This window comes from Palaemon carinicauda, chromosome 38, assembly GCF_036898095.1.
Source record: "Palaemon carinicauda isolate YSFRI2023 chromosome 38, ASM3689809v2, whole genome shotgun sequence".
Taxonomy (NCBI): Eukaryota; Metazoa; Arthropoda; class Malacostraca; order Decapoda; family Palaemonidae; genus Palaemon; species Palaemon carinicauda.
In genome coordinates, this window is record NC_090762.1 from 37,518,165 (window position 1) to 37,531,065 (window position 12,901).

Below are 12,901 nucleotides of genomic sequence, written 5' to 3' on the forward strand. Positions count from 1 at the left end.
AATAACGGCGAGATTCATTCCGGGAAAGAGGAATGTCCTAGCCGACGGACTCAGCAGGATGGGCCAAGTAGTAGGGATCGAGTGGTCCCTTCATCCAGAGGTAGCAAGTCTCGCCATCCAAAAGTGGGGTTCGCCGGTGATGGACCTCTTCGCGACCAGGCTGTTCTCCTGTCCCAGACCCAAAGGCGGCATTGGAAAACGCCTTTCAACACAGGTGGGACAATCTCAACGTGCACGCCTTCCCTCTCTTCACACTGATCAGGCAAGTGCTCAACAGAGTAAGAACAGCTCTCAATCTAAGGATGACTGGTAGCGCCTTGCTGCCGGAGAGGGAATGGTTCGCAGACCTAAGAGAGTTGGCGTGCCTTCCCCCGTGGCCTCTGCCAAACAGACCAGATCTCCTAAGGCAACGACACTTCCAAAGGTTCCACGACAATCCACTATCTCTGCGCCTTCACGCGTGGAGGTTATCCAGCGGCTCCTGAGGAAAGAAGGTTATTTGGCATGAACAGCTGAAAGAATGTCTCGTTATCTGAGGCACTCATCGGCAGCGGTGTACCAGGCAAAATGGGCCACTTTCACGAAATGGTGCGCCTCCAGAAACATCAAGCCCCTAGGATCCTCGATTCCTGACATTGCGGATTTCCTCGTACATCTCAGGGACGTGGCGGGCATGTCAATTCCAGCCATGAAGGGAGTCCGTGCAGCGTTAGGTCAAGTTTTCCTCTTGAAAGGCATTAACCTGGGTTCCTCTAGGAACATCTCTATGCTCATCAGGAGCTTTGAGCAAACCTGCTCTCCTCAAGCCTCCAGGGTGCCACAATGGGATGTAGCTAGGGTTCTGAAAATGCTGAGTGAGCCACCCTTTGAACCTTTGAAAGACATGGTGGATAGAAATCTCACGCTCAAGACGGTCTTCTTGTTAGCCTTGGCTTCAGCTAAGAGGGTGGGCAAGATCCATGGCTTGTCCTACGAAGTCTCGCACACAAGAGGTTGGCGAGAGGTCTCAATCAAGTTCGTTCCTACGTTTGTGGCTAAAACACAAAATCCAGCTGTCTGGGATCCGAGATTCGAAGGGTTTACTGTTCCAGCAATTCCTCGGTCAGGTAATCCGGAAGATTTGAAGTTGTGTCCAGTCAGGGCCTTAAGGAAATATTTAGAAAGGACTGCTAGTCTCCGTCCTGGCATCAAGAACTTCTTCGTCTCCACGGGCACAGTGAGAAAGCCGATCTCTAAGAATACCATCTCCTTTTGGCTTCGACTGGTAATCATCAAGGCCTATAGTAGTGCCGGTCTTCCCCTTCCAGGTAAGCCCAGACCACATGACATTAGAGGTATTAGTACCGCTCTTGCCTTTGAGAGAAACATGGTAGTAGTGCAGATCCTCAAGGCAGGCACCTGGTCGAACCAATCTACGTTCACAGCCCACTATCTCAAAGAATGTTCGAGGAAGTCTCTAGACGGGTTCTCTATAGGCACAGTCATCTCCATGCTCCAAGCGATTTAACGGCCAAAGCCCCAGGTATAATCGCGATTATCAAGACCAAAAAGAGACACTTTTGTTTTCCCTTTTCCCCTTGTCTTCTTTTTTCTCTTCTTTCCCCGGAGATTTGACCAAGTAGAGACTGATCAAGACATGGATTCACAGTTTCATCACTGGACACAGCAGCAAGAAGTATTTTAAGGGTGAGTACTTAGACACTAGTGTGAGCTCTTTTTGTAGTTTTCCTACGTTTCGTTTTCCGTCAACCTTAGAACCTAGTCTCCTATCTAGGTTCTCAGCCGTTCTGCTTAGTTGAGTCTAGGTCAGGTAGACACTCCCACCTCCTAAAGTGTAAGTCTCCTAAGAAAGTAGTTCGAGTTAAGTCTCTGTTGGAACAAATCACAAATTTTTAGTAATTTGTATTTTTCCTAACATACTTACTGAGAACTACTTTCGGGTAATGGCCCTCCCTTCCTTCCCCGAGTGCCTTTCTGACCCTTAGTTATTTTTAACATCCAAGAACTTACTGAGGGTCAAGACCCAAGCTAACGCGCGACCTGGCTCGGGACTAGCCTCAGGGCACGTATCCTTCCGCTTGGGGTAGTCTTCACAGAAAATGGAAGGAGGGTAAACTACACAAAATTCTGGTCAGTTGAGAGGAGATTCCAGGTACCTCCTAAGAAAGTAGTTCTCGGTAAGTATGTTAAGAAAAATACAAATTACTAAAAATATGTGATTTTATTTGAATTTTCCGACCTCATTTAGGTTAGACTAATCAATAACCCCTTAATGTCAGTTTTATGATCTTATGACTTTAATCAATAGAAAGATGATAATGGATAAGTGAATAACCCATGAATATTATTCACCTGTAGTGCAATAATTTCACGTACAAAGAATTGTTTGGGAATATAGTAGAATATTTGGAATGGAGGTGTTCTCATTTTTCCTCCAAGGTTCAAGACACAGGGGAAGGGGCTAGCATGTAGATTTCCCCCATATGTATGGATCCTCCTCTTTCCATATTTATGTGATATAGATTTTAGAAAGAGGGAAAGGTTACTCAAATTGAACCTTGCATGAATTTGCAAGCCTTATTATTAGGCACGGTCTTGAGTCTCCTTGCTCTCTTTCTTACAGTTTGAGAAGGGATGATGAGGGCCTCCAGCAGCTTCCTTCGGAACGGATAAAATCCATGCAGATCCCAAGCCTAGGACATCAAGGGATAGAAAGGCATCCACCAGTCTCCTCCCCTTGTTCTCTGAAGGCTCAGTGGAGGTGTTCTCATTTTTCCATCAAGGTTCAAGACAGGGGAAGGGGCTAGGATGTAAATTTCCCCCATGTGTATGGATCCTGCTCTTTCCATATTTATGTGATATAGATTTTAGAAGGAGGGAAAGGTTACCCAAATTGAACCTTGCATAAATTTGTAAGCCATATTTTTAGGCACGGTCTTCAAGTCTCCTTGCTCTCTTACAGTTAGAGAAGGGATGATGAGAGCCTCCAGCAGCTTCCTTCAGATCCCGAGCTTAGGACATCAAGGGATAAGAAGACATCCACCAGTCTCCTCCTCCAGAGGAGTTCACAAGAAGTTCAAGCTTTGGGGGTCAACCTGCACCCTTAGGAAGGACAGTGGAGAGCTTCACTTGGTCTTATTCCCCTCTTTGGAGAGGAACGAGAATCATATCTTGATTTTGGCCCCCCTAGAGAGTGATGACCACGAAGGCTCAGACTAGTACTCCGACATTCTAATGGCGCTCTCCCACGGCTAACTTGCTTTAAGGCCCCTAATACAGAGAAGGGTGAATCAACTTCACGCCTGAAGACTTTCCAGCATCTCTCTCAGAGAGGCTTTTCGCAACAAGTTGCGAAAAGAATGTCTGGACACCTGCAAAAGTCAGCAGCAGCATTCTACCAGGTGAAGTGGAACGTCTTCTGTGGTTGGTGTGTTGGTGTCGTGGAAGGGGTATCTCGCCTCTCGAAGCCACTGTTCCAGCAATAGTGGAGTTCTTTGTATATCTGCGAGAGGAAATGCTCCTTTCAGTTTCGGCAGTAAAAGGCTATCGCTCAGCATCGAGTCCTCCCTTTAGATTGAATGGAGTAGACATTTCCTCTTCACTGGAACTTTCTCTCCTAATACGGAGTTACGAATTTACCTGTCCTCGGGTAATGTATGTATGTATGCAAGGGTGGGCTCCTCCCGAGCTTGACCTACTGATGGTAAGTGAGGGTGTTTTGGTGGGATCTACATATCATTGTAGGACTACAGGATGCAGGCGGGGCACTCCCCTGCTCGCTCCAAGGAGCTAGAGTGAGGTGCCGAGTAACCGAAAGCACCCAAAGAGCTAGAGTGAGGTGCCGAGTAACCGCAAGCACCCAAAGAGCTAGAGTGAGGTGCCGAGTAACCGCAAGCACGCATACGAGAAGATTATGAAATAGGTCAAGCATGGCAAACCACGCACAAACATGAGGGTGTCTACCAGGGTTTCCTGGGGTGACCTTGAAAGCTAAGCGGGCTCACCAGGCACCTTCGCAAGATTGTTATCCCGAGGGCAACAACCTGTAGAACCTCAGGTGGAGGAGGAACTGCTTAGGATGAAGCAAAGGGCACAAAGAACAAGGGAAGGGGATCCCTTCCATTGGCATGGGAGGAGGAACTGCCTAGGCCGACCTCTTCAGGAGGAGGTGGAGGGTCCTGCTGTTCACTATGTTTCAACTCCTCTAACAGTTTGTCCTTCAAAGGAGAACACAAAATTTCTTACAAAGGTCATAGCCCATAAAGGGCATCAAGGGAGGACTTTCATTGATAGAAGGGTGTAACAGAGGCCTCCAGGCTCAAGAGTCGTCCAGTGGTTAAAGGCACATCCGTTATGTCTAACTTAGCTCTGGAAGAAGACGAGTTAATAGGTTTCTTGCAGAAGAAGAAGAAAGTCTTCGCTTCTTGGCCTTCAAAGAAGAGCTTGGGGTCAAAGAGCCCCTTTTAGACTACTTCCTCCTTCTGCCGAAACGCTCCCATTGTGAGAATGGCCACTTCCGACACTTGTCGCAGGGTGACGCCTCCGTGCAGGAGTGTCCTCTGCACGAAGGGCAAAGCTGGTGAGGTTCAGTCTCCAAAGGGGAACGTAAGGTGCCACAAAGACGGCCGTCCATACCGGGACAGATCAACATGCTGTTTCCTCGGGAAAATAGCGCAAGCACACCTGAAAAGAGAAAGAAAACAAAGTTAATTATAGCCCGATGCACAGAAACAGAGGAGCACCGAGCATGTCTGCTCTCTCCAGTAGCCAAGTCAAAATAGTGAAGATAGTGAGTCGTGGGCCAAGCGGGAGCCTCTCCCGCTTGCCCCCTCATTCAAGTTTTTATGGCTGTGTACACTTGAAGAATGAGCGTTTGTATTTGTGTTGGAACAAAATCTATTTCACAATAGGAAGAAGAAATGTTGGTGCATGCATTCACACCCCCCTGGCCTACTATGCTGGTGTTCTGTCAAACTAGGACTCCTCACCTGCTCCTGATGCAACAGCGCTAACCGTAACACTGGCTCATGCGCACTTTACAGGCCTCAGAGATTCCAGTTAATGAGTGAGTACCATCACTCCTTCCCAAAGTAGGAGAGCATTTGCTGTAAGTCCCAGGAAACTTTTAGCAAAAGGCCTTCCCACGCAACTATGATCCTCATCATTGTCTTTTCAAGGAAGGAAGAGATGGGTAAAGGAAGAAGAGAGGATGAAATCTTCTTCCCCTAGCCAACCGTCTTTTCTTCCCAGTGAAGTCAAGGTATGAGCAACCAATAATGAATGCACTACCTCTTAGAAGGAAGCTGCTACAAGAGCTTTCTCTGCCACAACACAAACCACTACACTGTGGGTTTAGTCACAAAGGAAGCACTGGGAATACTTGTCATCAAGTGAGCATGCCAGACAGACAATTTTCAAAACTTAGCGAATACAGGCAAAACTCAGTCTAAATCAGGTAACTCCTTCCCAAGGAGAGAACTACCATGAAGCAAGACGATTTACACTAAAATATTGTGTCCTGATCAGAAAAGGTAGAACAGCACAGTAAAGGGGAGGATGCTGCTAATAGGCAACTTATAGTAAAGCTACACAACACATTGTATTTTGAAGGTCATATCCCAAAAAACAAAATTCAATCATCACATGCTTAACTTTTGGTGCACTTCCGTTTACAGGCAAGATTGCTCTTAAAAATAAAAATCAACACTTATAGCATCCTTATCTGCCATGACCAGACATAAGTTGCTTTTCTGTGTTAGGTGGTTAGGAATTCCAGCCCAACTACTGGACTTCACATTTGGCCCACCTGTTAATAAACAGCGACCTTATAATTTAGTGTTCTATCTAGTGTTCGTTCCAATTCCAGTGAAGACACATCTCCATTTTAAAGGATGAAACATTTGTATACCCATAGGAACTAGTTTTCCCATCAAAAGAATGGAAGCATGAGGCATGGAGTGATGCCTAGGTAGCTGTTTGACAAATTCAGTTGAAGTCCTTTCCATTTTGATCTGGACAAGTTGGTGTAGCTTGGATACATTGTAGAAATGCATGCTTCAACTTGTGGTGTCTTCATAAAACATATATAATAAAAACAATGTTTTTCTTTCAGTCCTCTGAACTTGAAGAGTGGGTAGAAGATTGCAGTGGATGGGAAGGTGAAGCTGCAGAAGAAGCAGACCTAGATTTGGCACTGCAAGAGAAAAGACAACATGAAAGAGAACAACGAAGATTAGAACAATTGAGACGAAAGGCTGAGAAAGATGCTCAGCGAACAAATAAACTTGCTGCTTCCAAAATTAGCACAAAGCTTTCATAGGGCCCAAAATTATACAAATGACTAGAGTAATGATTTAGCTTGTGATCCATTTATGAAAGACAGAATTTTTTTTATCATGCATATTTATATGTACTATATATGCTGTGCACTAGTTTTAAGGTATTAATAAAGCCATGGTGATTGTTATCTATGTTTGCTTTAAAATTCTATAATAAAGTATATGGAAAGATTTATATTGAATATGCACTACTTTGTTACCACAGTACATTAAAAAATTGTCAAAAACTTTTGTAGTTAACGATTCTCTACAGCTACAAACAAATATATCTTAGAGAGGGTAAAGTATTTACATAATCTCAAAAATTTGATTTTGAATTGTTTTGCTTCACAAAGAATAAGGTTGTGACTTTAACGTATCAAAAGCATTGATGTGACTCAATCCTTGTAACATTAAATCTATATTAGAAAGGTTTGACATCACACTGTTCAAGGCTGCATTAGCTGCAAATGTAGATGTCTGAGCCGCTGGAACAGAGGTAATGAGGTTTGCCATGTGGGAGGTCTTCTTCACCAATGGTTCTTGGAAAGCTTTCGAGAGGTTTCTTTCTAAAGAAGAATTGGTTTCCCCTGAAAAAAATACAATGTATTTATCATTGTTACTATAAAATATTCAGAAGTATTTAATTTCAAGACTCATAAATAACCAAACGTTAGTTGTTTTACTATATTCTCATGGACATGACATATTCAGGAGAAAATTAATTTACAGTGATTAAATAAGAGGCAAGTCTATCTAATTTTAACTTTGATATGGTTACTGGAAATGTCAATTTGATAATAAAGCATTACATTAGTGACCTTCACAACATAAAACCATAATGTTTATACTCCACATACAGTAGTATGAACTAAATTTGTTCTGACATGAATACAAACCCTCGTTCTTTACTAGGTTTTACAGCACAAGCTGGCGTTCTGGCCATAAAAACTCTAAGCGAGGTGGCAGCCAACCTCCCGGCAGTAGCGGTGGATACTCCCGGTCCACTCGCTCACTCACAACCTGAACCACTTTAATTTGGCCACAGTAAAGAGCAGAAGTTCTCGGCTGCCTTTCCATTTTTTGTTGAATCGGCTGTACAGTACTAACTTTGTTCTCTTTCTCTTTACAGGTGTGATTGTGCTGTTTTTGAAGAAGCATCATTTGGGTTTGCTCAGGCATGGCTAGCCACTCTTATGGCACATTCCGTTCCCCCGCGCAAGCTTTGCCATCCATGCAGAGGACACTCCTACATAGAGAAGTCTCCTTGTAGTGATTGTCAGGAGTGCCCATCCTCCCGTGGGAGCAGTTCTGCCAAAGAAACTGAAGAGGGATTATTCAATCCCGAGCTCTGCCTCGAAGGCCAAGAAACCTGGACTTTGTTCTTCTTCCACAGGAACTCCCCCCTCCACCCAACATCGGGTAAGAGTGATGTGCCTTTGACCCCAGGATAATCTCCGGAATTGGAGGACCCCGTTGTTTCCCCTGTGAGGAGTCTTCCCTTGACGCTCTTCATGGTTGAGGCTATATTTGGGACTTTCCAATTTCCCTATGAATTACCAGCTTCTGGAGGTGTTAAAGCGTGGTGCACAGCAGGATCCCCATTTGATAGTAGGTTGGCCAGGGCACCAGCCACCTGTTGAGATATTACCACTAGAGTTATTGGGTCATTTGACTGGCCAGACAGTACTACATTGGATCCTTCTCTCTCGTTGTTGCTCAACTTCCTTTTGCCTACACATACACCGAATAGTCTGGCCTATTCTTTACATATTCTCCTCTGTCCTCATACACCTGACAACACTGAGATTACCAAACAATTCTTCCCCCTCAAGGGGTTAACTACGGCAATGTTCAGTGGCTACTTTCCTCCTATTATTATTATCATTACTAGCTAAGCTACAACTCTAGTTGGAAAAGCAAGATGCTATAAGCCCAAGGGCTCCAACAGGAAAAAATAGCCCAGTGAGGAAAGGAAATAAATAAACGAAATAAGAAGTAATGAAAATGAAAATAAATTTCTTTAAAAACATTAACAACATTAAAACATATTTGTTCCAACACGGAGTACTTACCTCAAACTATTTTCTTAGGAGTATCTGGGATCTCCTCCCTATCCGACCAAGAATTTTGCAAAGTTCCCCCATCTCCGTTTCCCTTGTTAGGTCGCCCCGTGGTGGATGGATACTCGCCCGGAGGCGACCCTGGGTCAGCGCCGAGAGTGTGCTGCTAGGTCTGACTCACCAGTAAGCATTGGTCACGGTGTAGATAACATCTCGCCGCTCTCTCTTCATCCTGTCCGACCCGCCTTTGTGTTACCACGTGTTTCCTTTGTGCTTCCCCATCTCTTTGTGCCTTACCATTCACATCCTTTCACAGTATTACTACAGTAGTGTTGTTTGGTGTTCCAGTGCTTTCCTTTTGGAATCCGAGCGTCGCTGTCCCGGGCCTAAGACTGGTAAGCCCCATCGGAGAGAGGTTCTCCTTCCCCTTCCCCTATCCAGAGTAGGGGACGAGGTAAGTCTGTTGCGGGGAAACGGCCCATTGCCATTCCCCATGAGTCTGATGTTGATGATTTAGGGTGTATTGTGCCTACGCAGACGTGTGGGGAGTCTGCTAGTGGGGCGGGAGTGTGTACTGTAGACGAGGTTCTGGTGTCCGCAGGACACGTCTCGAATGAAGACCCGGTGTGGGGGAAGTCAGGAATGTTGTATTTCTGTTTCATGGCAGGGCAAGAGAGAACACAGATTTCGTTATTTCATATATTATGTAAACTTAACTGTATGGCACCTTAACAGAAACTAAATATACATTGTAGATTTCAGTAATAGGTAAACAGTAATAATTACAGTACTCAACAGTTTGAGTAAAAGGTACAATTATAATAAATACATTGTTACGCATAAATACAGTACGTAGTTATACAACCAATTACACCAAAGTGTAGTTAGCAATCTCACAAGGAACGGCTCCTTCCCCTCCATCGTGGCTGTGTCTTACAGGTTTAGCGGTGACCGGGGGTGTTATGGACAAGGAGAGGCAGCCCACAGGATCTTCAGACCCCGACTCCAATGTACGGACGGCACCTAGGACGTCCTTCAGATCACCCATGCGTCAGAGGGAGAATTCTCGGGCTGGTTCGCTTCTCGGATGACTCTACGCACGCCCCTGGCCCCCTCATCTACGCTCCCGTCGGCCTTCAGGCAGCCCATCACGCCAGTTGCACATCTACAAGACCCTTCATTATTGACAGAAGATTCAGGAGATTCAGTGAGATCCTCTTCCTCTTTTCCCTCCTTAGATACATCTTCGTCCTACGACTCGTTTGCGTCGGAAGGCTCCGACGCCCGAGAGACGAGAAGGAAGCGGAAGAGGTCTAAAAGGAGGAAGTCCAGCTCTTTCGTAGGCCCTTCCATTAGGAAGGCTAAGGTCTCGAGGAAGAAGAGCAAGAAGAGGAATTCCTCCAAGAGGAAATGGGCTAAAGTGGCTTTCCCCCCTAGCGGGTCGAATAGGGCTCTTACCACTCCAGTGCCGGCCCCGGTGGCCGCTGGAGCCGTCCCCGTGCCCAGTGTCTCTTCGGCTTCTTCCGCTCATCGGATGCAGCCGTTGGCACACATAAACGTTACCTTGCCGTTGCCCGGCAAGTCACCGGCTCCACTCGTCCAGCGGAGACAGCCGCTGACTTGACTCGGCAGCTTGGCATCCATATCCGGTACCACGACAGCTCCATTCAGGCTTCGTGGTCAACCGCTGGTATACCAGGGTACTCACACCCCACGGATTTCCCCGGGAGGGGGTAGACCCATGACGGCTACCTCCGTCTTGGTGGCGCCATCCGCGATGGAGCCAGACGCTCCATCGTCCCGGCCAGCCCCATTCAAGCATCGGAGGCGGCCGCTGACATACCCATGACGGCTCCATCCGTGATGGAGCCAGCCGCGCCATCGTCCCGGACAGCCCCATCCAAGCATCAGAGGCGGCCACTGACATATCAGGGTACTTACACCCCACGGATTTCCCCGGGAGGGGGTAGACCCATGACGGCAACCTCCGTCCTGACGGCTCCATCCGTGACGGAAGCAAAGTGGCTTTCATCCCTAGCGGGTCGAACAGGGCTCTTGCCACTCCAGTGCCTGCCTCAGTGGCCGCTGGAGAGGGCCCCGCATCTTTGCCCAGTGTCTCTTCGGCTCCGACCGCCCGTCGGATGCAGACGTTGACACATGTAATCTTTACCTTGCCTTTGCCCAGCAAGTCACCGGCTCCATCTGTCCAACGGAGGCAGCCGCTGGCTCAGCCCGGCAACATGGCATCCATATCCGTTGCCAGGCCAGCCCCAGCCAAGCATCGGAGTAGTTCACTGGCATATCAGGCTACTTACACCCCACAGATTTCCCCGGGAGGGGGTAGACCCGTGACGGCTACCTCCGTCCCACCGGCTCCATCCGTGATGGAGGAAGCCACTCCATCGGACCAGCCAGAAGTGAGGGATACAGATGCCCCCATGGATCCATCCGTGCTCGAGGATGCAGCAGCCGACACGGAAGATCAAGTGGTAGAGGGCTTGTTAGACACGCCGAGTGTTCCCCCGGCTAAGTATCCTCCTATAGACAAGTCTTGGCTCTGATCTGTCACCACACAGATTAGACGAGCCTAAACCGTCATCAGAGCAGGCTTGGCTTTCAGGTTTGGGGAGGATGGTGGATAACCCCGGCCAGCGGAAACGATCCTTGGCCCTAGCGTGGGACGTGGCACTAGGCATGGAGCACGTCGATAAATACGTTGAGGGGACATTAGAACTCCCGAAGAGCCCAAGGGTCCTTCAAGCTCCTGCCAGGACTGAGGACCCAGAAGAAATTCTATGTTCCAGACGGGCGTCATGCAGGTCCCCACTCGTTGGAAGAAGCCTTTGCAACATTAAACCAGGGGAGTGCAGATGACAGATCCCTCACTGCACCAGTGATTTTCTCCCAAGCAGTGGCCTCCATGATGGAGGACACCTTGCGAGACATAGTCAATGTGACCTCCTGGCTGGACTAGTGGGCGTGCGCCCTGGCAGGGTTCCGGCAATCTCTCAACCTGTCAGTACCAGGGAATCGGGCCCTTCTACAAGAACTCATTCGCTCGGGAGGGAAGACGATGAAGTCCCTTACCTTCCAGCCCCTGACCCAGTCGGCAAACTGGGTGTTAAGGAGGAGGGACAAGGTCCTTTCAGGATCTCCCGTAAACTTCCCGAACGGGAAACAAAGTTTCGGAGGAATGCGCCAGTGTGGGGTGAGACCATGTTACCTCTGCAGGCAGAAACTATGGAGAGAGTTGGCAAAATTAAGGACTCAGGGGAGCCCAGGCTGTCAGTGGCAAGACGTCCTTCCCATAGGAGACCATCAGCGGACATGGCCAACCCACCTACGGCACCACTTCCTGGCACCATCCCCGCGGCCCTCCCGCAGGAGCGGTGCCCCAGCCCCGTCCTCCTTTAGGCAAAATACACCGGCTCAAGGAGTGCTAGCAGCCTTGAGGGAAGGGGATTTCATGATGTCCATGGATCATCAAGAACAACCTTTTCAGATCCCCGTGCATCCCTCCAGCAGGAAGTTCCTCAAAGTGAAGTGGGGATTCCAGTCTCTGCAGTTCAGGACTCTCTGCTTCGGACTGTCAACGGCTCCTCAGGTGTTCACGAGGGTGGTCACCGTAGTATCAGCCTGGGCCCACAAGCAGGGCATCAGGCTGATCCAGTACCTAGACGACTGATTGCTACTTTCAGCCTCAGAGACAGTCTTAAAGGACCAAGGAGCGAAGCTATTGCAGTTCTGCAGGGAACTAGGGATCACCATCAACTTGGAAAAGTCCCAGTTAGACCCCATCACCAGGATAACGTACCTAGGGATGGTCCTGGACTCCCAATTAGGAGGGCGTTCCCCTCTCAAGAGAGGCTGAGCAACCTGGATCAAGTTATTCGACCATTCCTAAAAGCCAAGGACTGGCAGAGGCTCGTGGGCCATCTGGTCTCGTGGGAGAAGTTGGTTCCTCAGGGTAGGCTCCAGCTGAGACCAGTCCAATGGAAACCGAAGGACCGTTGGCCACCAGGAGCCCCTCCTCAAGAACTAGTCAAGATGTCTCCGGACTCCAGGAACATGTTCCTCGGGTGATCCGACAGGGCTAACACCCTTCAGGGGTTACCATTCGCGTCCGTTCCTCCAGAGGTGTTGCTCTTCACAGAGGCATCAAAGGAGGGGTGGGTAGCCCATCTGCTCGGGGAAACAGCAGAGAGGAAGTGGTCCCCGGAGGAGAAGACCCTTCACATAAACATGCTCGAGTTACTAGCAGGCCAAAAGGCCCTCGCAAGGTTCGCCCATCGTCTCCGGGGGAAACACAGTAGCACTCAGGTGCGACAATGCCACCGTAGTGGCATACATAAAGAAGCAAGGAGGATTGAGATCAAGGGGGTTGTGCAACCTCACGTATCAAATACTGGAATGGGCCGAAAAGGAACACATCAGCCTCACAACCAGGTTCATTCCAGGAAGAGGAACGTTCTAGCCGACGGCCTCGGCAGGACAGGGCAAGTAGTGGGGTCAGAGTGGTCC

The 12,901-nt window shown here is 48.2% G+C and overlaps 2 protein-coding genes across 3 annotated transcripts in view; one reads left to right on the plus strand and one right to left on the minus strand.

The window, feature by feature from the left end:
* The window catches only part of LOC137630140 (receptor-binding cancer antigen expressed on SiSo cells-like), an 81,291-nt gene extending 74,825 nt beyond the window's left edge, over window positions 1–6,466 (plus strand). For both annotated transcript variants that reach the window (XM_068361597.1, XM_068361596.1), the window contains exon 5: window positions 6,113–6,466. In XM_068361597.1, coding sequence (XP_068217698.1) covers window positions 6,113–6,319 — 207 coding nt within the window. In that variant the 3' untranslated portion in view covers window positions 6,320–6,466. The remainder of the gene's footprint in view (window positions 1–6,112) is intronic.
* LOC137630142 (uncharacterized) overlaps window positions 6,458–12,901 on the minus strand; it is a 100,953-nt gene continuing 94,509 nt past the window's right edge. The window contains exon 4 of the mRNA XM_068361598.1: window positions 6,458–6,907. Coding sequence (XP_068217699.1) covers window positions 6,666–6,907 — 242 coding nt within the window. The 3' untranslated portion in view covers window positions 6,458–6,665. The remainder of the gene's footprint in view (window positions 6,908–12,901) is intronic.